General features: G+C 34.8%; 1 protein-coding gene across 1 annotated transcript; it reads right to left on the bottom strand.

Annotated features, from left to right (window-relative positions):
- Positions 1-764: 764 nt before the first annotated feature.
- Positions 765-7197, bottom strand: LOC122049452. The gene is made up of 4 exons (XM_042610837.1): positions 7118-7197; positions 6790-6895; positions 6635-6707; positions 765-1165 (listed from the first exon to the last, which is right to left on the bottom strand). Exons 1-4 carry the CDS (start codon positions 7146-7148, stop codon positions 929-931), a joined length of 447 nt encoding a protein of 148 aa, XP_042466771.1. The 5' UTR covers positions 7149-7197; the 3' UTR covers positions 765-928.
- Positions 7198-27673: the final 20476 nt, after the last annotated feature.

Below are 27673 nucleotides of genomic sequence, written 5' to 3'. Positions count from 1 at the left end.
CATCTGGATTCTTTATTTTAACTTCTACGGTTTTTTATTGGTGCAATCGACCTTTAAGTTATTGTTTATTTCTTTTATTATCCTCTACATACTAATCTGATAAATAAGAACGAAACGAAAATGAAAGCGAGAAAAGACGAGTGTTATTTAAAATTAATTTTGACTTTGAAAACCTAAAGTCTATTTTTGATGCATATTTTTTATAAGTTTTTCTTTAAAATTTTCTTAAAAGTGTTATGGTCGCTTGGTCTGCCTTATGCAACCTTTCCTAATTTTTACAAACTTCATGCCATTGAGCTACCATCCTAGCCATGCCAATTCAATGCTCTAAAACTGCTTCAACACCACCTGTGTGTTTCTCACCACCTTATATCATCCTTTTCTAATCTCTTCAGACCTCAAAGGTACTTAGTGCACCACCTTTCCATGCCAAACCAAGGAGCTCTCTAAGCTGCATGTGTGTTCCTGCAAGTCTCTTCACACTCAAATATACATATCAAATACATGTTTGATATATGGGACAATAGTTAACTTAAATTATTTATTCATCATCATGTTTTGATGTAGTGGTAAAATATTTAGAGGAACAATAAAAGGACTAGAGTTCAAATCTTAAATGAGACTAATATCTTAGAGGTATGTGTGCATAAGTTATGTTCTGAATATATTAGAGAGGAAGGCGGTCTACCGTCAGAGTTTGGTGAAATTAACTGTTTTATCATCAACTATAATTATTATCGCCTACATTTCCTTTCTAATTGTCATTTGTTGCAACAGGTTTTTGCATTGCATCAACAATACTCTTGCATCACAAGTACATTATCTCAGACTTTCACATGTTTATTTTTGTTTTTGTTTTTTTTTACTATAGACATGTAGCTTACGTCAATAAGTATATTTATTTAGATGACATAACATTCATGGATCTTCAGCGTTGAGAAAGTAGAAGGCCAATGGAGTAGACCGAGAAGAGAATAGGAGTTGGAGTCTTCTCGAAAACATGTCCAATCTTGGGCACTCGCTTTGTAGCCAGAGTTAGTGAAGGTGCTGCCATCAAAGAAAGAACCAATTTGTGTGCCATATAAATGCGCAAATCCTTTTTAGTCCATTCTTCCATTAAATTGTAGAATTCATCCTCTCTAATCCCTCCCTTATCGTTCAGTTTCTGCATTTAGATGTGAAAACACAGACCATATTAATTTTACTTGCTAAATTCAGATAAACAAACTGCAAAATCCATAAATTTACTAAATTTTATTGGCTAGCCATATATAACACTCCATCAAACATGAAATACAGGGGGGAGGCTTCCAACTCTTCTATTTGGAAGCTCCGATTATCTAATTAACTAACTAACGTTTACTGATAAGCAACTGTAACATTATAAATAAAACATTTTCAAACAAACTCTTCTCAAATTTAGAGTTGGTTGCTTGAATTTTATGGATGGAATGGATTGGCAGTGTTGATCCAATAATTAGGTCCAGTTAATTAGGCAAAGCTCGATATGACTTGCCCCATTTATACTCTCTACATACCCTTTCCGTTATTGAGGCACTCATTCAGGTAACAGATGTATCCTTATTGGTATCGTGTTATCGACTTAATCTCATTGGTCGTCAAGATATCCCTTTGGATATCGACACACCCCTTTGAGTAAACTTATCCCTACAAATAAGAGATTAAGGTCGAGACGAAGACTAGACCTTCTTTGCTTAAGAAGATATTATCCTATCCAACTGCTTATGGTTTATCGACAATCTCCTCCTAGGATACAACAGCCTACATCTCAAAATAGGAGTACCCTCAATTTTGAACTCTGGCAAACTTTCGAAGTCTAGGAACTTTTAAGAGAAGAGATTTCACAACTTGAGAATCGAGTTACTTGAATCAAAGGAGTAAGGTTCTTTTATAAGGATAAAGGGTTACTTCCACAGAGTAAAAAGTTTCTTTAAAAAGGGAGAAGACATGATGTGTGTCTTTTCACTTAAAACATTATCAATTCAATTAATAAATATACATTAATTAGTTAAATTAATATTATAGTTATGACTAATCTATTATAAATATTAATTAATCAATTAATTAATATTATAACCACCTATTGATTTTTTGATCAATCAATTCATCTTTATCAATTAATCAATCCATTAATTAATTAATGATCAATTAATTTATTTTATAGCTACACCCCTCAATGGTTCTACACGTATTAACCTTCCTGAATACTCAAGTTAACATTTATGTAATATCATCTATTAAGCTAGCTCGTGTATGAGCTAAAACTTCTATCGGCTCATATCGGATCAACTTTTATTAGACATTACTTGTTAAATTGATTTATGGTGGTCTATTCAGGAAATAGTTGTCTTATCCTTATTTAATTTATTGGTTACCAAAATTAATTTTTTAATAATCCCCATATGAATGATAAGAATTTCATCAAAATACTATTGCATTATGCAGGGAAACTTATGACTTTAAACTACTATAGTGAAATACAATTGGATTTACATGAGTGTCCAATGAACTATGTCTAAATCAACACAATTATACCCCACACAATAGCCCTATAGGCTTTTACCGGTTCTCTGTCAAATCTGTTTTGTCCATGGACAACTCTTGTAATTTATAAGTGTTTCATTAAAGTGACCCAGTTTTCACATTTATATAAGTGATCTCTTATTAAGAGTATCTTGTAATACCTTATTATGCCCTTTGTGGTACAAGAATCATTAAGAGTTTTTGTTCATCCTTTAATCATTTTACAAGTCATACCTCTAGAATCTTATAGATTAATTGTCCCTTTTAAATCATGATCTTGGGTTCTCCAGTTAGCATAGTTGCATTTACCACTCTCGATTCAAATATTGAATTTTAGATTCATTCCCCTAGACATGCAGTATAGTTGATCTTTCAGTAGAACTTTTTTAATTAGCATATTTGCACAATTTTCCATATTCAATGGAAATTTCACCACTAGAGATCTACTACTTTAATGTTATTAAGTATTTTCAAGACTTATCATTTACACTAGTGCCCTTCGCATAACTTTTTAGATATCATAATGTATTATATATATTAGCACATATCAATGCATTTTATGCAATTACTTCTTTGAGCCCTCGATTTTGGGTATTTATATCCTATCTAAATGCCCCCACATTTATTGGTTCACCCCCATATTTATTGACTCCATTGGAAGATTCGTAATCTTTTAATGTCTTATAAAGTTTTTTCATTTCTATCTCGCTAAAGTTTGTGATTTGCTGAGAGGGCAATTCCCCTCTACAATTTTAGGATAAACCCAAAACTTATCAACATAGCCTTTATCATCTCCTTAATTTTTGGTTCTCATGTTCCACAATATTATTGGATTGAGATGAGTGAGATAGTCAATTAATAAATATTGTTCTTTCTCGAGAAACATTCCTTGAACAATATCCTCACTTTTTCCCTCAATAATTTTACTTAGTTGATTATTTCAACCACGTTTCTAGTATTTTTTTAAAAAATACTTTAAGGGCTTCAATCTTTATTAAAGCAAATCTTTATAACTCCTTCAATAATCAATGAAGGGGTGTCCTTTGCAAGGAAAGACAAAAAGTTGTAACACCTTTGATAAAGTTCCCCTTGCATGATTTACAATCACAATCTCATTCAGAATCACGTGTCTTGATTTGACCTCTTGATTATGTTTAACCAAAAGTTATAACTGTCTGATCAAAGTTTGACCAAGATTGCATCTATTCTTATGAATCACTTGATCTAAAGAGCATGTATCCCTTGATCTTATGATTTCACTGAGTCAAAACTATAATTGCTTAATCAGAATGATGACCAAGATTGCACTTGTTCTTGAAAAGTGTCTAATCTTGAAATTATGCATTCCTTGGCTTTCCAATTTCATTGATCCCAAAACTGTGATCGTCTTATTAGAGATGCCAACAAGATTGTATTTATATGCTTCAAAAGATGCTCGGCTCAAGAAATATGCATCCCTTAGTATTCCAATCTCATCGAGCTAAGGCCACGATCATCTGATTGGAGTACTGACCAAGATCATATTTAATCTTTGAGAGATAATTGACTAAAGAAGTATACATTCTTTGGTCTTCAAATCTTGTTGAGCCAAAGTTGCAATCGTTTGATTGGAATGCTGACCATGATTATATTTTCTTTCAATAAACACTCGACTTAAGAAGTGTACATCTAATTGTCTTCCAATTGCACTTAGCTAGAGCTACAATTGATTAATTGGAGTGCAGACTAGGTGTCATTTACTCTTCAAGAGACACTCAACTCAATTTCTTACATGTGATGCAATTCTTCTAACCCATCTATGTTAACCTCTACTTAGGTCTCATTGAGTTATATTTAGTCAAGTGTGCTTGATCTTCTATGTAAAGCCTTCTATTAGCCTTCTTTTTGGACAATTTAAATTTACTATCCTCAATTTTGTTATTTGAGTCAAATGACCACCTTGATTGTCATTGTTACACTATACCAATGGTATAGTTTTATCATCTAGCCTTTTAAGGCATGGTTCTCTCGTAAGAAAATTTTATTCTTCCTTATGAATAACTCTCCCATCTCTTAAAGTTCACTTTTAGTTGCGCTAGGAACATCTTTTGATAGTAACCTTACAAGGTATATTTTCTTCAAGTAATATAATTCCTTTTACTATCATCACTTAAAGACGACTATGAAGAATTTCTTCGATTTTTCTCCAATAGGACTTGAGACCCATAGCCGCCATAACCATAAATATCATCTTAGGATTATTGGAATTTTATTGGAATGTATTGAGTGTGTTGATCCAATAGTGGGCTCGATTAATCAACTCGATTATGAGTTGATGGTTTGATCTAGTGGAGCTTGATATGGCGACATTGACTTTGTACAATTTATACTCTCGACACATCCTTTCGGTTATCGAGGTACTCCTTTGGATAACAGATGTACCTTTCTTGGTATCATCGTTATTGACTTAATTTCATCGGTCGTCGAGTTATCCCTTAGGATATCAACACACCCCTTTGGTTAAGCTTATCCTTACGATAAGAGTATTAAGGTTAAGGCAAAGGCAAAGGATATGCATTCTTTCACTAAGATGATATTACCCCATCCAAGTGCTTATTGTTTATCGACAATAACCTCCTAAAATACAACGATCTACATCTCAAAATTAGAGCAATCTAAATTTTAATTGTGGCAAATTTTCAAAGCCTTAGAACTCTTAAGAGAAGAGAGCTCAAGAGAAAATTTCACAATTTGATAATTGATTGTTTTGAATCAAAAGAGTGAGGTTCTTTTATAGAGATGAATGATTACTTCCAAAGAGTAGAATTTCTTCCAAAAGGTGAAAATGCATAGGTGGAACCTTTTCAGCTAAAACATTATCAATTCAATTAATCAATATATATATTAATTAATTAAATTAATATTATGGTTGTGATTAATATTTGATCATAAATATTAATTAATTTACGACCAAAGATTTATCTTTTGATCAATCAATTAATTAATTGTTAATCAATTGATTACTTTTACAGCTATACCCTCAATAGTTTCACACAGATTAGCATTCACACATACTTGAATTAGCGTTCATGTAATCTCATTCATGAAATCAGCGTGTGTGTGAGCCAAAACTTCTCTCTGATCTTACTGGACCAACCCTTTATTAAATATTAATTTCTCATTTATTCAAGCAATTAGTTAATGAGGTCTACTATAGAAATAGCCATCCTATCCCTATTTAATTTATTAGTTACCAAAAACAATTTTCCAACATTTTATATGTTAGTATGAATAAATTCTATTTTCTTGAGTTGTTCATATTTCTACACATTATTAAGGCCAGTTATATTCTCCACACTAAGTAGGACTAAGTATTCTATGATCATAGAAGTAAGGAATAATTATAATTTTTTTATCTTTTCCATTTTTAAATCAGACATTTATTTGACAAACATATCATTCCCATTAGTTAGGTGAGCTTGCTAATTTGATCGAGTCGATCCAGGTAGATAGGACAAATTGTTGCATTGAGTTAAATGGTCAAATTGATATGTTCAGTTTAATTGTGTCTAAGTGGTTTGATTTGTCTAATCATTTCAATCGTTTACTTAATTCGTCTAATTTACTTGGCGTGTTTGATCTTATCAAATTTATCAATCTAGTTGTTCTAGTTGATCTTATCGGGATGGATTGAGTAGCTTAGTCAATCTAACTAGCTAAATTAGTTGAGCTAGTCTTGCTAGTTTGGGTCAATCGAACTAGTTGAGCAGATTGAGTTGAGTGGTTTAATTAGTCTATGCAGATCTGATTGAGGTTGATTAAGGAAGCCGAGCTTAGTTGCTAGTTAGGCTAGGCTAGTTGATTAGCGAAGGCTTGCTCCAGTTGGGTTGAAGGGAGGGGCAGCAACCCATTCAAGAAAAGAATAATTATTTTATATTATATTCTACCTAAACCGTAAAACCATAAACTAAAGAATAGTTATTTATTTTTTCCTTCTTGTCTATTATTCTACTTGTAAGCTCATTCATCTTCTGAACCGATGGCAACTCCAATTTTTCTTAAATAAGATTTATTGAGCATGCACAAAAAACTTAAGATACACTCTACGAACCTTTGTTTTCTCTTCGATATCTGAGTTGGATGGAGGCTCCTTATGAGGGCCAAGCATATTCTTGTTCAGAGAACTGCAATTTAATCCAACATATCATAACTCACAATTGTCACTTGGAAGCTAGGATTCTTAATGAGTAAGTGTAAATTACTCACTTATAAACACGTAATACTGCAACTTGAAGATTTCCCAATGGCAAAAGATCTTGAGAAGCATATTGTGCGAATACCTCGCTACATATTTCCTTCAGGTGCGACTTACCTGTCTCAGGTAGCGCAAAGGAATGACTTGTGAAACAACCAAACAATCTAAAAGTTCTACCTAATTTCATGGCCAACAAAGATAAGCTATGTCTTGTAAACAGTAATGGAATTAGCGATGTAATAAATTAGATAGGTGGGAAGAAACCATGCGAGGACCAAAATTACAAGTGATAAAGACATCTAGCGCAAACATGCATGTACGTAGAAGAGTGCCACTTGCCTTGAAACCTCTCCTTCAGACGCCGTAGCATCTGAGCCAACAGGAGAAGTTAATTGAAGGACTCGGGCAAGGAGAGTGGCAGGGCATTGGTGGAAACGAAGCTTATATGAAGAGTGGCAAGTTGTTAGAATCACCGTTTTCTTGAAGGTAAGGCAAAACTCTCGCTTGGCCTAGGCAAAAGGCAAAATAAAGGGCGTGCTCGGATCAGATTTTTGTCTTCAACAACCAATATGGAATCAATGCATTCTACATAACTAATTTATTATTTATAAGATATATGTTGGAGATGACTCATATCTGGCCGAATTGGGAGGCAGGTTAGAAATGTGAATGGAATGAAGAGGTGGAGAAAAAAAGACTATATTATGCATGAGTTTTTAGTCCTATACTGGGAGTATTTTGGATTTATTGTTGGTTTAAATTATGATACATACATTGATGTTATGAACAAATGCATAGATAGAAACTCTGTTTCATTCATGGATGCCTAAGGAGGTGTAAATATGACGATCAGATTGTATTGACCTAAGTTGACTCGTATGCTTTAGTGCCCCAGCAAGCACACAAGCAATCATCCAATGTTCATCGACAAGGGCTATAGTCGGGAAGGCTGGCAGCAAGGGCTACAACCCACTTATGTCAGTGGCGGCAAGAGAAGAAGAGAGAGTAGGAGAAAAACCTAGGACACTTTAGGTTTTGCCAAATTGTTATTTCCTTTCTCTAATCTATAACCTTATATAGATCTCTTATCAAGTTTGAAGAACAAGTTCAAACTCATATCCGCTAAGACAAACCCACTTATGTCAGTGGCGGCAAGAGAAGAAGAGAGAGTAGGAGAAAACTTAGAACTGTTGGTGCGGTTAGCACTAACGGTCAAACCCAGGTTTTGATGAATGACAAAATAGGTTAAGTTAGTTTTCCTGATGATCTAACACTCTGACCGAGTGTGCAGGAGAAGTCCAGACAGGTCGACGGGCTGACCAGATGTCTGGCACGAAGCCCAGCTAGGTCGACGAGCTGACCGGATAGCTGACACAAAGTCCAAACGGGTCGACGGGCTGACCGGACGTTTGGCACGAAGTCCAGCTAGGTCGACAAGCTGACCAGATAGCTGGCACAAAGTCCAGACGGGTCGAAGGGCTGACCGGACGTCTGGCAGGTAAGTAAAGGTAAGTCACTGGAGGGGAGTGACTGTGAAGACGCGTTCCCCGGAAGGGAACTTAGGCGCCGATCTGACTTAGAACTATTTCGGAACTCTAAGTCAAGATCGTGACGGAACTCCGGTCTCGGAAAGACGGAATCTAAGTCATACTCTTTCTATTGAATTATAAACTGTGCTAATAATCTATTTTGCAGGGTATATGAGCACCTCGAACTAACATTTTTCTTGCAGGAAGGAGTCTGCTTAACTGAATAGCTTAACCTAATTAATGTCTGTTTTATATTTAACGGTCAGACTCATGTTGATGCACTGAAATAAGCATCTTAAGTCCAAGCAATTGGCCTACGCATCTCACCCCTTTCTATGTTTGTCAAGCACAAGCAAGGTAAACCTAGGGTGTTGGTGAGATGCTCAAATACTAGCCCTAGGGGAACATGATTTCTAGAAAATTTTTCTAGTATAAGGCTAAAACTGTTTTTGAAATTCTAAAAATAGGAAATTTTGAAAACATACAAGTATTTTATCTTAGAATTTAAAAATAAACCTTTTTGAAAACAGTTTTAAAATTTCTAATCTATTAGACACATCCCTAATTTTCAAAGTTACTGTATACTTAAGTGGATGTAATCCAGAATGTCATAACTCAATATGAAATAAGCAGACCCCTTCCTGCAAGAAAAATGTTAGTCCGAGGCACTCATATACCCTGCAAAACAGATTATTAGCACAATTTATAATTCAATAGAAAGATTATGACTTAGATTCCGTCTTTCTGAGACCGGAATCCAGTCACGATCTTGACTTAAACCGGGTAGGACCGCACCAGAACGCTAAAGAACTATGAGACAAGTTGATCGAGCTGCACGAAGGGACCGGTGACGCAAAGGTGATAAGAGTTTGCCTCCGGGCGCCCGGACATCCGGGCGCCTGGGTACCTCCTAGGCGCCCGGACCATGTTTTTCAGCAGACTCCTTCCTGTAAGAAAAACGTTAGTCCAAGGTATAATTCAATAGAAAGAATATGACTTAGATTCTGTCTTTTCGAGACCGGAATCCAGTCACGATCTTGACTTAGAGTTCCTAAATGGTTCTAAGTCAGATCGGCGCCTAAGTTCCCTTCCCGGGAACTTGTCCTCATAGTCACTCCCCTCCAGTGACTTACCTTTACTTACCTGTCAAACGTCCGGTCAGCCCTTCGACCTGTTTGGACTTTGCGCCAGCTATCCGGTCAGCCCGTCGACCTAGTTGGACTTCGTACCAAACGTCCGGTCAACCCGTCGACCTAGCTGGACTTCGTGCCAAACGTCCTGTCAGCCCGTCGACCCGTTTGGACTTTGTGCCAGCTATCCGATCGGCCCGTCGACCTAGCTGGGCTTCGTGCCAGACATTTGGTCAGCCCGTCAACCTGTCTGGACTTCTCCTGCACACTCGGTCAGAGTATTAGATCAACAGCAAAACTAACTTAACCTATTTTGTCATTTATCAAAACCTGGGTTCGATCGTTAGTGCTAACCGCACCAACAATCTCCCCCTTTTTGATGGAATGACAAGAACACTTTAGGTTTTGCCAAACTATTATTTCCTTTCTCTAATCTATATCCTTATATAGATCTCTTATCAAGTTTGAAGAACAAGTTCAAACTCATATCCGCTAAGCTAAACCCATCTGTCAGCTTTAAGTTTGGATCAAGACCAAATCATTTTGGTCCTTTAGACCATTTGAATTTTTGTTTTATGTCCGAGACTCCAGGACTTCATGCTGAACGTTTGCTCCACGACCTGTCCAAATTTCCACCTAGTGTCGGCGACCCCTAGGATTTTCGTCTAGAGTCCTCGACTCTAGGATTTTGCCCAAAGTCCTCAACCCGCTAAGACTTCGCCCAGTCCATCGAATCAAGACTTTGTTGTCTAATTGCAGCTAGGACTTTCTACAACCTAGGGTTACCACTCCCTAGGACCTAGGGTTACCTCCCTTAAGATTTTTCACCTATCTAGAATCCACTAGGATTTTTGCCTAAGAACACTTTCCTGCAAGTTCAGTCACACTTGTTAGATCACAAGATATCTTAACTTTTGAATTATTTGTCATTATCAAAACTCAGATTCAATCGTCTGGTGTTCTCTGTACCAACAAATAAGACTCGGGTAAACTCTCTGGTGCTACCTGTGCAAGGTTGTGTCAGACTTTAGTTAGAAGTCCTACAAGAATATAAATATGAAATTAGGTAAATAAACACTGTATAGAGACATTAACTAGCATTATAGTGAAACTGAAATCCTAACATCTCTTACCCCCAAATCCAACCTCACCTTCACTCACTTACGCTCCCTCTCTATACTCTCTTTTCCCTCTCTCTCTCTCTCTCTCTCTCATCTCAATTTTTCTCTTCCTAGCATCTGTGAATCAACTCTCGATTGTCTTGCTAATTCGCTATGCGAAGTTAACTAGCGCTTAATTAACAGTCTTTGTGGGATCAATATTTTATTACTTGACAACAATCGTGCACTTGCGGTAGCATTCTATGTTTTTTGGCGACATTGCCAAGGACTGTCTCGATTAACATTAGCTTATTAGCATATAAGTTACTCTAGACTTGTTAATAGGTTTTTCATTTACTTGTTTGCTTTTATTTCTACATATTTCTTTCTTGTAATTTAAATTCTACATTTTCCTTCTTATTTTTGTTATGCATTTTACTTCTTATTTTTAATTTTGTATTTATTTTTTTAATCAATACAAAAATTGGTTGGAAGCCTTGATTATTCTGTATCTTCTATATCCATGTGTACTTATATGACTACTCCTTGTGTTTTGTGAACCTATTGCTATTATTTTAGGTGAAACCAGAAATTTTATTTAGCTATATATTGGTATTCTTGGCAACCTAGAGGATTCAATGTAACTTACAATTTAGATGATGAGAAAATGTTAAATATTTACAGAGTATGTGGTAACTTAACTCATCTAATTGCCATATACCACCTCTTTCGAACAGATGCTAGCTCTTCCACTAAACAAATTGATGTCATATGTAGAGTTTATGGTAGCTCATCCCATTCAATTGCTTTGTGCTACTTCTTCCAAAAAGCTGCTACCGCTCCCACGAAACTTCAGAGTTTATTCCAACCTAAACATCAAGACATATATGATTCAGTTCCTAATACTTCTAGATATGACTGGGAAGATTATCAAACTACTTTCAGCCTCAGCACACTTTTGAGGAGAATGAGCAGTTACAACCACAACAATAAATCCCTAACCCACCTCAGCATTACAATTAGTATTGGATGGAGCATCAAAAAATTGATTATAACTCATACAAAAGTGTCAAACATATTTCTCAAGTAAATCAGAGTTCATCAAAATTTTAGGAGGATTCATCATTAGATGGGCCATATCAATCACAACCAGATGACTGATTGACTGGGAGGACTCCCAAGACATAGAAATCTCCAGTTCCTAGTCAGATGAAGACCATATTACAAGATTTAAAAGAGCTCTTGGTGCAACAAGGGATCTTGTTTCTCCAGTCTCTACAACAAGTTGATGTGTCAAGCCCAAATTCAAAGTCCAATTGAATGATATTTTAGAGAGGATGGATTACGAAATTGATGGCATTCCTGCTTATGATTATGTGGCTCTATAGGACTCCTCTACTAATTTTCACAATGATAATATATCTGACGATACTCCGGACATTGAAAGGACTTTTGAAGAATGTTCAACCAACCTTGTTGTTGTTCTTATTGTAAATCTTGATAATACATACTTGATTGATGATGAGATTATAAATGAGGCAAATGTTGATATTAGTATGCAGCCCTCTGAGTGAGAAGTGGTGGATAGCTGGAGACCCCAGAGCTGGACACTCTCACTTTTGCCTATACCTAACTTTCTTTAGAACAAGGCCTCAACATCAACTGTAATAACCGTGCTCTTGGCCTAGATACTTCCATTGCACATTCTCCAACACACAGAGAGAATCTTCAAGGAGAAGAAGAAAGAGAGAGAAATTTCTCACTATATGTTTCCCACAATAAAAGCTCCCTCCGTATTTTGGGTCGTTAGCCGAAAAGTCCAGAGGTATTCACTCTGGTATATCACAATTTAAGTAGACTAAATAAGGGGTCAAACTAATGATCTAAAACAAGCGTTTCTTAGAAGACAACCCAAGTTCAATCTTGTTTTCATTTTAGTTTCTTTCTTGTTTCTTTTCTTCTTCAAAACCTAAACCCTCTACTTAATTTTGCTTATTCAATTTATTTTTTTTGGTTTCAAACTTGTTGAGGAATGTGAACATCAGATAGAGGAGTATTTTTAGCACATGAATATCTCAATCTTAGGAGCTCATCACTTGATAACTTCTCTAACTTCAAAACCTCATCCATAATACATCTCTAGTTTTCATGGGATAATGAAATGTTTAAGTCAGAGGGGATGTGTTGGGTTGTATTTTTGTTTTTGCATATTTCTTATTGAATAATAATTTTTTTTAGTTGCATCATTCATCATATCATGATTGTTTGCTCCTTAATGAAAAATATTAGCACGCTTGTTCTAGATTTTATGTGGTTTATTAATTACTTATGATGTTAGTATATTTAGTGGTCTATCTTTTTATATCCATGATAGCATGATATGAGTAATATTTTTACTGTAAAAGTTTAAGTATTGACTTTGTTTTAGGATCTCTATATACTATACCTAGTTTTGATGGAAGATAACTCTGAAAATGGTCATGATTCATAGAACTTAATTAGTACTAGTGTTTTCATGGTGATTTCTCAAACTATATTTTGGTTACTAGATGAAGCTCGAATCATGGAAGCTCATTTGAAAAAAAAAAATAAAATATCCCTACATTTGCATTCATATGCGTCTGTGTTGAAGTGTTACACCTTGTAATCACTTAGAGAAAAAAAATTAAAAAAATGAATAAGGGATATAAAAAAATAGTTGTCGTGAGTGGAAACTAACGAGTTATCCCTTTGAGATCAAGTTAGGTTACTGGGGAAATAATTATAATATTTCTCTTGATATCAAGCATGTTTTTGAGGCCCTGGGTAGATTGAGAGATATGAACTATGTGTGTGGTAGGTAAGTATCTATAGATGAATGTATAAGAAACATGGTTTATGATGATTTGACTAGGATTAGGGATTTATATTTGAAATATTTAGACCACTATTACATTGAGCATGGAGAACTATTACTTAGGCCATATATATTCAAATTATTTTTATATCTTGCTCACTAATGAAATCATTTGATAGGATTAGATTAACTCGTTAGAGATTATAATGCAATTTGAATACATGCATCATAATTTCTAGTGAGTCAATCTAATCTCTAGAGTTAAATAGTGCACCATTTAACTACATGAGTTTATATGTAATTTTTTTATTTGAGAACAAGCAAAGGTTTTTAGTCTGGGGGTGTGATATGCGTAGGTTATATATGTTTCTAGACACATCTACTTGTATTTCATTAGTATAATCTATGTTTGTTATACTCTATTTCATTATTATGTCATAATTTCATTCTATTTGTTCCAAGATCTACTACTTCCTCGTTTTCATTGATAGAACATCTTTTTGGAACAAAATGGAGCATTAGAGAAAATTTAGAAGAGAACTCAACAAAGCATCACCATGTCTGCTTCACAGGGCCAGAAGGCATGGCCATGCTAGGGCCATGTCTATTTCATAGGGTCATGCCAGGACCATATCTACTTCAAATGACCATAACTGTTCGTTCTGTTAGAGTTACAAGCTGTACTTGATATCAAATTGTAGATAACTTAATATCTACAACTTTTCTTCAAACTTCAACCAGAGAAAATCATGTTTAGATGTGCTAAAAGGCTTCACAAGTGAGGCATGACCCTAAGGCACAGTCGTGTCAAATTCTGTAGTTTTCTGCATTGTAAACCAAAAGTAAAATAGATATAAATCTTTGGTCGGATAGAGTTATGGGTTGTTCAAGATACAATATGTAGATAACTTCAAGATCTACAACTTGACTTCATTCTCAGAAAACCATGTTAAGATGTGATAAAAGGTCTACAAGTGAGACATGACCCTGACACACGGCTGTGCCTCCCACCAGCAGCCAACCTAGGGGAGGTCATGTGAAATCACACCACTGTGCCTCCCATCCAGAGCCTATTCATAGGGAGGCCATGTGAAATCATACGACTATGCCTCCTTTCCCAAGCCCATTCATGCTCTGGTCATTTCCAAAGGAACGACCGTGACACGACCTAGGCAGGGGTTGTGCCTAGTGCTATAAAAGGGAATTTTTCTCCCCTTTTCACTCATCTTTGACTTGGGGCTCCACCCCTTTCCTTAGAGAAGGGTTCTCCCTTCCTTGGGGGAACCCTAGAACTATCATCTTTGTTGATCTACATCATCCATCTACTTCTGAAGTAAGGATTGCAAGTAAGAAGACTGGTGACTCATAGATAAGTATTTCTCTCTTCTCTATCTTGTGTTTTAGATTGTAGGATGCTTAATTTTTTGTCTCTTGATTGTAAATCCTTTGCAATGAAGTATATCTCTAGATCTAGAATGTAGGAAGTAATTATGATACATTGTTGATGTATGAACTATGTATTTGGATATTTTCTTATTCAATGAAGAGTTTATGCTATGTTCTATATGTGTTGTACCTTGTATGTGTTTGACGAAATGTGTATGAGGTTAATACATGTAGATGTAGAGTTTTGTTAACCATGTAGAGGTGGTGCTTTGGATTATGTGAACAGGGAACCCTATGACAGAAGGTATTCTTACTTTCTACGACATTTCCTTGAAACGGAAGGCAATTCCTTACACGAGAAGCTAATTAGAGTTTAGAGAGTTTCTCCAAAAGTAATGTTAGGAAGTGATTTGTGTAATCTAGCCATTGTATGACAAGGGGGCCTTGTGACAGAGGGTATTTCTTTAACCAGACTTTCTAGGTTACCTCTTCTATTTAATTGCATTAATCTACTATTAGAAAATAAATCAATTAACTCTAGAGATTATATGACCGGGGTCCCTTGAGTATCTTTTTAACTGAACTTTCTAGAGTTGTTTCTTTATTTAATCGTGATAAGACTCAGGTAAACTCTCTAGTGCTACCTACGCGAGGTTATGTCGAACTTTAGTTAGAATCCCTACAAGAATGTAAGTATGGAGTTAAGTATATGAACATTGCATAGGGACGTTAAATAGCATCATAGTGAAACCAAAATCTTAGCATCTCTCACCCCCAAATTCAACTTCACCTTCACTCACTTATGCTCCCTCTCTTTACTTTCTTTCCCTCTCTTTCTCTCTCTTCTCTCTAAAAAGATATTTGGTGTACCCTATTTCATTATATCATATTTTCATTCTATTTGTTTGAAGATGTGCTCCTTCCTTATTTTTCATTGATAGGACATCTTTTTGCAGTAAAATAGAGTATTAGAGCAGCAAATCAAACTTCAAACAGACATAACTTTTAGCTGGGTTCGAGCAATATGACCCGCGAACTATCAAATTAAAGATAATTTCAAGCTCTACAAGTTTAGTTCAAAATGAAACTCGAGACAACCTAGTATAAGGGCCAAAAACCCCATTTTTAACTGTGAAGCCGTAATACTCCAACAAATTGAACCAGATTTGGGAATCTATAAATAGAAAGCCATGCCATATTTTTAGAGGATCTTGGACTAGGGGAATCTGCCCCCTTTCTTAAGAGAGGGGTTTCCCTTCTAGGCGAAGCCCTAGAACAGTTATCTTCTTCCATCAAGATGATTTGGCCACCGCTAGAACAAGGATACCATTCAAGAAGATCACCAACAAATTGATAAACATTCTCTCCTCTCTATTTCATGTAATGAGTTGTAGATTACTATTCTTCTTTATCTCTTGGGTGAATTACCTTTTCTATAAGTAGATTCTTCGGATTCTAGGATATAAGGAGTAACTATGATGTGATATTGATGTATAAACTATGTATTTAGTCATTTTCCTATTCTATGATATGTTTATGTCTTGTTCATGTTTAATTGAATGTGTGTGTAGTGTATAGCAATTAGATGTAGAGGATTAGTCACCATGTAGAGGAAATGCTCTAGATTATATAATCGAGGGCCCTTAGTGATAGAGGGTATTACTTTAATCAGACTTTCTAGAATTATTACCTTGAAATGGGGGTTAATTCTTTGTCAAAGATTAGCTAACTTTCACACGCACCTTTCAAAAAAAAAAAGACAAGACATGGAGCGGGAAGAGGGCTAAAGCAAGTAAGGTTTGAAATTTCAAAACTTTCAATTATTTAATGGATATTATCAATGTTGATTTGAATATATTATATTAAATATATCATAGAATGTAATAAGATGAATTTTTCTCATGACAATGCATGATAGATATGATGAGCCAGCTGAGAGAATCTTAGATGCAAGTGATGATAATGATGGATTTAAGCCATCTGTTGAGAATAATGAGTCTATGGCCCGAGGTGAGTGGGGAACTAACAAGGAGAAGAACATTTGGACTAGATTCTTTGGGCAAAAAATGTAGAGTTGTTGGTACATCTTCTTCCACACCACCAACAGTAAAGGAAAAAATCAATCAATTAACTAAAGAGGTTAGTCATTTGAAGGAAGAACTAGTGCAAAGAGATCAGAAAATGAGGTAAAGGGATCAAGAAATTAGCGAGTTGTGCCAACAATAGAACTTCATAATCTAACATTTTTAGTTATCCTCTGCTCCAAGACTGATGTTGATGGTGATGACAATGATGATTATAATGGTGATGGTGATAGTTGTGATTAATGTTAATGGTGATGACAATGATGATTATAATGGTGATGGTGATAGTTGTGATTGACTTTATTGTGTATGAATCTTATTTTTAGTATTTTTTTTGTATTAAGTAACATTTGTTACTTGATTAGGTGAGTGAATTTTTGATTGATGTTAATTTATTTCAAACAGGGTTGCCAAGGAAAGTATTCTCAAATGGAGCTTCATGTCTGAAGAGGTAAGCCTCCTAAATTTAATATTTGCATGAATCTATTCTTGTATTTCTTGCTAGATTATTTTCCTACATGTTGGACTTCTGTGTCAAATCCTGGTACACTTCCAAACCAGTTGATAGAATCTAATGTAGCACTTAATTTCATATTCGGATTTAATAAATGGCCTAAACTTGTCTTAGACTAACAAACAATCTTTACCTCCCTGATTTTGAAAATTTTTTACTCTGTATTTTCATCTTATCTATCTTACTATTTTGTTTGTTTATTTTATGATATACTAAAAGAAGAAAAAGATCAAGAAAAAAAAAGAAAAGGAACTATGTGATGGGATCTTTTGTTATACTGTATGTGACGAGTAGATTGACTTAGTAATGAATTTGCTGTTACGGTATGTTGATGTTATGTGGATTTGATACTCTATATTAGATGTTATGAGATCTTTGGTGTTATGTATCAGTTTTGGATTTGATACTCTCTATATTTAATGGTATGTTATTGATGTTACGTGGATTTGATCTTTGTGATGAGTAGATTGACTTGGATTTTATGGATTTTGTATGAATCTTTGTTCTGTTTAGTATGGATCTTTGTTGTTATGGATTTGTATGGATTGAGTTTACAAGTATTATATGTATACCATAAGAACATATTTGTATATTTGTGATTGTGGAAAAATCATAATTTTGCCATGAATTTACAACAAAAACATTTGTTGCAAAATCAGGAATTTGCAATGAAATAAGGGTTTGTCATTGATCAAGGAGGAAACAACTTTCGTACCTAATTAGTGACGAATAAATTTGTCGTTGATCGGGACAAACTTTGCGATGAAGTTATTATTTATTGCTAAATTTGAGACAAAATTTAATTTTTCATCACAAAAATTTTGCAAGATCTATTAGCAACTAGAGTAAATTCATTGCTAATTTTGTTACAAAAAGCTTTTACAAAAAATTTTATAAAAAAAAAATCCATTGTTAAATTCATCGTAAATCTTAAATATTTTTTGTTGCTCATAAGGTATTTCGGAAAAAATTTAAGTACATACCCAATTGGTTGCGGTTTTCACCTTGCCTATTGTGTGGGTCCTTGTAGTTGCCACTCTCCTTTATTTAGAGATTTTGAAGTAGACTTAGAAGGAGGTCCCTCTTTGCTATTTAAGAATCACATGTTCCCTCGTGAACCTCAATTAACTTTTTTGGTACATCCTTTGGAATGGTAAAGAGTCTGACTTTCCTTGGCTGTTCCTGGGTTAAATCACATTATTGGAGGGTTGTTGTGACTTTAGCTGAGTTTAGCATTTGCCCGAGTCTTTTTCTAAATTTCATTGGTCCATTTGTCAAACTCCAAGGTTGACCAAGTTTATCGTGAGGGATTGTTAATCCCTTCTTGATAATGAACGAATTCTTAATGTCATTAATTATGTAGTGCTCTGTCCATCCATTCCCATAGATAAAATTATTGTCATCAACGAGGGAAGGATGAGTAGTACTATATCCTTCCTATAGAGCTATATCAAAAGAAAGAAGTTTCTCTAAGATTCTGAATGTGGACTTTCAATAACCTCGGGTAAGTGGTACAATGACAATAAACAATATATGTAAAGGAATGTGATTAAGTTTATTTTAAAGACCAGATAGAAAAAAAAAATTATTTATTGCCTTATCTCGATGCTGTGGTTAAGATTGTTTACCCTTACTTAGATTAAAGTTTCTCAAAATTTTTAAGATTGGTTTAGCTACAATCAACCAAGCAAGTTTCTCAAAATATATTTCCAGGTAGTGGTGAGTCTCAATGGATGTTCTTAAAGTAGCCACGGTCCTAGACAAAATCTTCCTAAAACAACCAAGCCTAGGTTCCTTTAACTAATCTCCCTTCTAAGATTTGTTCAAATTGGCTTAAAGTAACTTAGCCTAAGTTTCCCAAGCAAGTGTGCCAGATAGATTCCCAAATAGTGGCGTGTCTCAATGGATCTTCTAAAGTAGCCACAATCCTAGACAGAATCTTCCTAAAACAAGCTAACCAGACACCCTTGACTAAGTGTATGGTAGCCTTCTTTGATTGCAAGTATTAAGACCAAAGAACTTATGTTTTTGAAAAGCAATTAAGCCAATTTAGAGTATCCAAACGCTAATATCAATTGTAGGATAGATGGGGTGAGCTAGAGGAGTTCAGATCTTCTGATCTATAATTTTTGGTCTCGTCTTGGTCCCTTCCATAATTTGCACATCGGATTGTGGTCGGAATCTGGTCAAAATTGACTGTAATCTCCTTGGGTTCACTTTTCCACCTAGATTATAGTTTGGGTCGAAACAGACGACCGGAGGCCATTGCCAGTTGGGCAGACTATATGGAGCCGACTAGGGGGCGGTCCGGCCACCATTGGCGGCCTTCAAGTATCTGTCTCGACCCAAACTATAACCTAGGTGGAAAAGTAAATTCAGGAGAGATCGTAATCAATTTTGACCGGATTCTAGCTATGATCCGACGTGTAAATTATAGAAGGACTAAGAGGAAACCAGAGATTACAGATAAGAGGATCTAATTTTGAGCTAGAGGGGTGAATACCCCTTTTTAAAAACACATTAATTAAATTAAAGTAGACACACAATGGAAATAAAGTAAATAAAAATAGAAACTAGGTCATACAAGTGATTCAACGTGATTCGAAACTCCCAAATTCCTACTTTACCATCCAAGTGACTCGGTAGGTGGATTGCCCCTAAAAATACCATTATCTTTCTGCTTACTGAACTTTAAAGGTGGAGAAACCTTGTTAAAATCAAGTATTTGATACAAGCAATGAAGAATACATATAAGCACAAATGATCAAATACAAAGAAAAAAAGGCAAGCTAAAAATGAAAATACCAAAGAGATATAGCACTGGCTTCTAAGACCTTTTGGATGAGCACAATGAGTCTTTAAGTGGAAAAAAGGTGAAGCGTTGGCTCCCAACACCCTGTTAGTTCGTTTCAGGACTAATATAGAGAAGATAAATTACGATGATTAAGAGGGCAAGTAGATATGGGGGTGAGTTACACGGGATACAGGAATTTATACCCCACTAGTCCTAAGAGTACAATGAGCCTCTAAGAACTTATATTGGACACACATATTAGTATATAAAAATATCCAAACAAATAAAAACAAATATACCAAGATGAACACTAAGATTTACTTGATTCACCACTCCCAGGTTGCTATGTCCAAAGTCGATGCATACAAAGTCCACTATCTATCTTCACCCGTTAAAGATCATAGGTGGAGAAACTGATAGTTCTTGTAAAATCTATGCCACATGAATTCTAAAACATAAAAAACTCACATATATGAAATACAAGAACAAGAAGATCAGTTTTATCAATTAAACATGACATAAGAAAATGAATACATAAATACTGTAATTACGAAGAACCTAAAGGCAGCGGAATTGTCATTGTTCTTCGTGTAGAGTTCGTCGATCCAACAATCCTGTGGAAGAAGAAGAAGGAGAAGAGGTTGGCCTTCCGGAGGAGTTAGGGTTGACGGCGCCGAATCCTCTTCGTCAATGGGGAACGAAGAGACATCTCAAAAGGATGCCCTAATCCTCTGGAGATTAACCCAATATATAGTGCACATTCATTATCAGCCCATAGATGATAATGAATGTGGGTAATGAGTTCTACACATATGAGATCCACATCCAATAACCCAAAAACTCAATAACTTTCAGTTAGATCACTTAAACGAGTTTGGATCGTATTCACATGTGTAACTTATAAACAAGCTTACCTAATATAGATAATTATATCCAACAATATCCCACTTGGGCTATATGCGAGTTGTATGTGAAATACAAGTAAAAACTTTAATTGATATCAAACTTTATGGATATAAGATATCCCTGTAAACAATCTGGTCCATTACCTTCATTGGTATAGTACTAAAGAGGTCATATCTGCTATATATGATCGTAACATACCCCAACAGTAATCACAATACCAATATTATTAATAACATAAATCAAGATATGGATGTGTGGAGTGGAAATTACATAAAATGTGATCAATACATATTAATTTCCAACTAGTCATATTTGCAAAATACTTTATGTTAAACTGCAATAGCAAATCAGGATCAACTTTATGATTCCAAAAGGAATCTGTATCATATTTGCAAACGCCAAATGCTAAGAAATAGTAATAAATGATGAAATCACAGTCAGAGCGTCAAACAAACATATAAATTCCCATTAATATTCTGAACTTTAAGTACATACAATAATCAAAACAAAATGTTTGTCTTTATTATCAAATATAGAGCAATAAAGTAAATATAGACTCTCACTAAATGAGTTTTTTTTCATAAGAACAACTCTCATATCCACAATATACGCATGAAACACCTTAAGCACCAAGCCTTTAATGAGTGGATCAGCCAATATAGAATCTGTGCCGATGTGCTCTACCATAATCTGACTACTCTGAACTCTTTCTTTAACCACTAGAAACTTGATGTCTATGTATTTGAACTTTGATGAACTGCGATTGTTCTTGGTATAAATTTCTGTGGTTTTATTATCACAATAGATCATTAGTGGTCTGCCAATGCTATCAACAATCTGTAATGTTGTGATGAAATTTCGCAGCCAAATCCCGTGATTAGATGCTCCATAGCATGCTACCAACTCTGCCTCCATAGTAGAAGTGACTACTGACATTTTCTTGAAGCTCTTCCAAGATATAGCACCTCAGCAAGCATAAAAATATAGTCTGAAGTAGATCTCCTACTATCCAAACATCTAGTAAAATTAGAATCTGAATATCCAATCACCTCCAGATGATCTGATCTCCGATATGTGAGCATATGTCCTTTAGTTATTCGCAAATACCGCATCACTCTCTTTACCGCTTTCCAGTGCAATGATCATGGGTTACTTACATATTTGCCTAACATCCCTACTATAAATGCTATATCTGGTTGAGTACAAACTTGTGCATACATGAGACTTCCCACTGCTGACGCATATGAGAATTGTTCCATTTCCTTTATTTCAAGTTCAAGCCGTGGACACTGTTGCAAGTTGAACTTGTCACCTCTTGACACAAATGTGTCATCAGGTGTATAGTTCTTCATACCATACTTTATAAGTACCTTTTTAATATAAGCCTGTTGTGAAAGTCCGAGAATGCCTATTGAACGATCACGATAGATCTATATGCATAAAACAAAGGATGTTTCATCAAGATCTTTCATTTCAAAATTACTAGATAGAAATGACTTGGTTTGATACAACATACCCTTATTATTGCTCGCAAGCAATATATCGTTCACATACAAAACAAGTATAACAAACTTGCTCCAACTGAACTTGACATATATGCACTAATTAATGGGGTTCTCTTTAAATCCAAATGAGATAACCACTTGATCAAATTTTTGGTACCACTGACGGGACGCCTACTTTAAATCATAAATAGACTTCTTTAATCTACATACTAACTACTTTGAATCCTTAGACTCAAAGTTCTCTGGTTGCACCATATATATAGACTCCTCTATATCTCTATTGAGGAATGCAGTCTTTATGTCTATTTGATATAGCTCTAATCATAATGAGCTTCAAGTGCCATGACCACCCTAAGGGAGTTTTTCGTCGACAAAGGTGAGAAAGTCTCCTTGTAAATGTCTTCTTTCTGAGTGAATCCTTTGGCAATAAGACGAGCCTTATACTTTTTGACACTGCCCCTTGAATCCTGCTTGGTTTTAAATATCCATTTACAACCAACGGGCTTCTTTCTTTTAGGCAATTCCATAAGTTCTCAAATGTCATTATCTGCCATAGACTTCAACTCTTCTTGCATGGTGTTAATCTACCTTTCGGGGTTAGAGCATTGTTTGACTTTTTGGAAAGATAAACATAATCACGAGAATTCGTGGTTCTTTGTTCCCTTGTGGGTCTCTTTAAAGACACTTGTATTTGAGGTGGTTGAGGTACTTGTTCACCAATATGAGGCAATACTTCAATTTCAGTGGCAGACTCCTCCAATTGTATTAGAGATGTCATGGGAATATCTTGATTCACTATGCTCACTAGATGTGTAATGCCATAATGTTAGGTATGGTAACCACATCGCTACTGATCGCATTAGTAGTGACCACAGGAGGATTGTCAATGCATTCCTCAAAGGATATTTCCCTTACCTTATCACTCTCACTGTCCTCAATGAACTTGGTATTTCCCGTTTCGAAGAAGGATCTATTAGAGGGATCATAAAATTTATACCCTCTTGACTTCTCAAAATAATCTATAAAATTACAGCTAACTATTCTTGAGTTCAGTTTCCTTTCATTAGGCCTGTAAGGCCTAACTTCAGCTGGACAACCCCAAACGTGTAAATGCCTAATGCTAGGCTTTCTAGCTGTCCATATCTCGAATGGGGGTTTAGTTACTACCTTATTAGGTACTCTATTGAGTAGGTAAGTTGTAGTCTTGAGTGCTTCACCCCACAAAGACTCTGGTAGAAAAGTGAAAGTCATCATACTTTTTACCATATCTTTTAGGGTTCGATTGTGATGCTCAGCTATACCATTTTGACTAGGTGTACCAAGCATGGTATATTGAGGCACAATCCCACACTCAGCAAGGTAGTTCACAAAAGATTTTAGGCGTTGTTCACCTGATCCATCACATCGACCGTAATATTTACCTCCACGGTTGGATATGACGGCTTTACTTTTCTTACCCAATTGAAGTTCAACTTTGGCTTTGAAAATTTTTAACATGTCCAAAGATTATGATTTTTTCATGAATAAGGTATAGATGGCTAAATCTGGAATAGTCGTTTATGAAGTTATTAAAATATGTGTATCCATTCCAAGATGCCTTAGGGAATGATCCACAAATGTCCATATGTATTAGCTCCAAAACGTCACTACAACGGCCAGCTCCCTTGTTCCTTTTGTTAGCGGTCTTTCCTTTAATATACTCTATGCAGATATCAAAGTCTGACATGTTAAGGGAATCGAGAATTTCATATAACATTAACCTTTCTAGGCATTGTTTGGATATATGTCCTAAATGCCTATGCCATAATATGGAAGAATTCTCGTCGGTCAATTTATATTTCGTACCTATACTATGCATTATTACGTTGTCAACCGTAGGAGTAAAGGTGTTCAATTTATAAAGCTTATCAACCAAGAAACCATTGCCAACCAGCATTGAATTAAAGAAAATCCTAAAAATTACATTTTTAAATGAACAAGAATAACTTGATTTGTCCAAATAAGAAATTGAAATTAAATTTCGTCAAAAAGATGATACAATAAATGTATTTTCTAAATTCAGAAAAATATTGGTTCCTAAATAAAGCCTAAAAACATCAATCGACTCGACTTTAGCCTTATTTCCATTTCTTGTATAAATGTATCTTTACCATCAAACGGAAGTCAGTTCCTAAGATAACTTTACATAGTGACACTTATGTGAGCAATACACTGGTATCTATCCACCAAATGTCAGTGAGTACTATAGCTAAATTAACTTCTGAACTAACAAAATTTTAAAAACTCCCAGAATCTGCAGTCTGCTTTCCTTTTCCTTTATTGATCCTCTTTCTCTTCTTGCTTGAACCTTGATATCTAGATGCTAGGAGAGCACTTTCAGGTGTCTCAAACCTCAGTCTCTTCCTTATGTTTCCTTTTCTAGTATACCGTATGGTTATCAACTTCGTAAGAAGTGTGGTAGTGTCGACATTCTCATTTGAGGTGCATCAGTTTTCCAATTAGTTTAGAAAACTCCTAGCATCTTCTCCCTCAGTTATTGACTCTTTAATTTGTGCCGATATGGATATCCTCATGATATTTAGACATATGCGATTTGATTTCTCCCACAGTTGGAATTCAGCTCTCTGCTCTATAGTGCTAGCACTGGTTAGAGATACGGGACAATCATTCCTTAATGCATAGTCTAAGTCCATGTAGTTTAAGACTACGATCACGTATTCTTTCCATTTAACAAAATTCAAATCAGTTAGTGTTGGGATGTTATTAATGTTGGCAGTTACAGATTGCACTGAAATTAAAGAGAGAAATTTATTTAAGCTTACAATTTAACTAAACCCAAGAGCATATAAGTAATATAAAATTATGCAAATAAAATTTTAAATGCATACAAATGGGCTCTTTATGAGATACCAAGTACAACATAATGTACCTTCCTTTGGGCCGACACATTATTTGTTAGTGATACTCTCTAATATAACTCAAACTTTAATTGACCACACAATGTGTCTTCCTTTGGGTCGACTCATTGTGCACATAATATGATACTTTACATGAGTTATATTTTGGTCCATAGCTCACAACAACCTTAATCGACCACATAATATGTCTTCCTTTGAACCAACATATTTTGTGCATGATTTGAACAAAATAATATTTTGTTCTATAGTTGTAAGTTACCTTGTGCATATATCTGACATAAAAGTGACTTTCCTTTAGGTCGATTACTTTTAACATAGATATACATCTACCAACACAAAATACACTAAACCTATCTAAGGTATCTTCCTTTGAACCGACATATTAGTTCAATTTAGTAGCATGTTGTGTGGATAAATTCAAGAAAATTCTAGGAACTTAATTCGAACAAAAATTACTTAATCAACCTTAACAATTCCAAATTAGACTTATCAATCAATTGATATCATATTACAGTCGATTAGTTTTATCCAATCGATTATCACAATTGATTTAAAAGTCTACTATATGTAATTACATGACCATATATAGAATCTTCCTTTAAGAAGTTAAAATTTTTTTTAAGTTCTATAATTAAATAGTATTATTTAATACTATTTCATCCCTTAATTATTCATGCATTAAAAAAAAAATTTAATGCATTTTTTTTCTTGAAACCGTATGTTTTTTTATTTTAATTTCATGATTTCACGTTTTTTTTGTTTTGTTTTTGTTTTTTTTCTTCTTTTCTGTTTCACGAAAATATTGTTAACGTGTTGTTCGTGAAATACACGTGTTGTTCCTTTACTGTTTTTTACTTCAATTAATAATTAAAGTAATCACGAATTTAACACATAGATTTTATTCCATATTTTAGACTAGTAATCGATCAAATTAATCGATTAAATCATCACTATTTAACTTAAAATTAGATTAAATACGACGGTTCTTCCCAAAATCACGATGGCTCATTGTTGTTCTTCGTGTTATTCGTGAAATACACGAACTGTATGGAAGATCAAATTTTTCCTAAATTTTCTATACAAAAATTTTCAACGATCAAATACAATTTATACTAGTAAAACATAATCTAGCATAAAATCTAAAAGATCAACAAAAACTCTAATTTTAAATCATGAAATTGATGAAAGAGAGTCATAACTATGATACCAATTGATAGTTCTTGTAAAACCTAAGTCGTGTGAATTCTAAAATATAAAGAACTCACATATAGGAAATACAAGAACAAGAAGATCTAGTTTCATCAATTAAGCATGACATAAGAAAATGAATACATAAATATTGTAATTACGAAGAATCTGAACGTAACGAAATTGTCATTATTTTTCGTGTAGAGCTCGTCGATCTAACAATCTTACAGAAGAAGAAGGAGGAGATGAAGGTTAGTCTTCCGAGGAGTTAGAGTTGATGGCGTCGAATCCTCTTCGTCAATGAAAAACGAAGAGACGTCTCAAAAGGATGCCCTAATCCTCTAGGGATCAATCCATTGTATAGTGCACATCCATTATAAGCCCATAGATGATAATGGATACAGGTAATGTGTTCTACATATATGAGATCCACATCTAATAACCCAAAAACTCAATAATTTTTAGTTAGATCACTTAAATGAGTTTGGATCGTATTCATATGTGCAACTTACAAATAAGTCCATTTAATAGGGATAATTATATCCAACAGAAACTTTTTAGTAAAATAAATCGTAGTAATACATTAGAGAATTAGAGGCTTAACAAAGAAACAAGAATTTAAAAAATTGTATTCGAGTGTAGAGTATTTGTCTTTGAGTTCCTTGCTAGTCTCCTTTTATAGCCTGACTTAATCTAATCACTTAGCTAATGTGGTAGTGATCCAGTAGACCGAAAGCCATTTCAATCATCCGATGTTTTGTTTAGTCTGCCCATTGGCTTCATTCACGAACAAGTCTCCTTCTATCCATCGTTGTTGACATGGCATCCTTCCAATTAATAGGATCCATTCTAGTCATTAGATCCGAAGCAAAATTGAATTGATCGTCTATCATTCGGAACAGTGCCCCACAGGTAACTTGGTCATCCGAATCTAGTTCTAATTGTCTGTAGCCTTCAAATAGGTTGGCTTTAAACCTATTCAAAGTTAGACAATGTCATGTGCAT

Source organism: Zingiber officinale, chromosome 2B, assembly GCF_018446385.1.
Source record: "Zingiber officinale cultivar Zhangliang chromosome 2B, Zo_v1.1, whole genome shotgun sequence".
Classification (NCBI taxonomy): Eukaryota; Viridiplantae; Streptophyta; class Magnoliopsida; order Zingiberales; family Zingiberaceae; genus Zingiber; species Zingiber officinale.
This window is presented reverse-complemented; position numbering and strand designations above follow the sequence as displayed.

Coding starts and splice junctions, on each gene's coding strand:
- LOC122049452 (XM_042610837.1), bottom strand. CDS start 7,148: ATGCTACGGCGTCTGAAGGAGAGGTTTCAAG. Junction 6,896..7,117: donor TCTGAAGGAGAGGTTTCAAG/GCAAGTGGCACT, acceptor TACCTGAGACAG/GTAAGTCGCACCTGAAGGAA. Junction 1,166..6,634: donor ATATCGAAGAGAAAACAAAG/GTTCGTAGAGTG, acceptor ATCTAAATGCAG/AAACTGAACGATAAGGGAGG.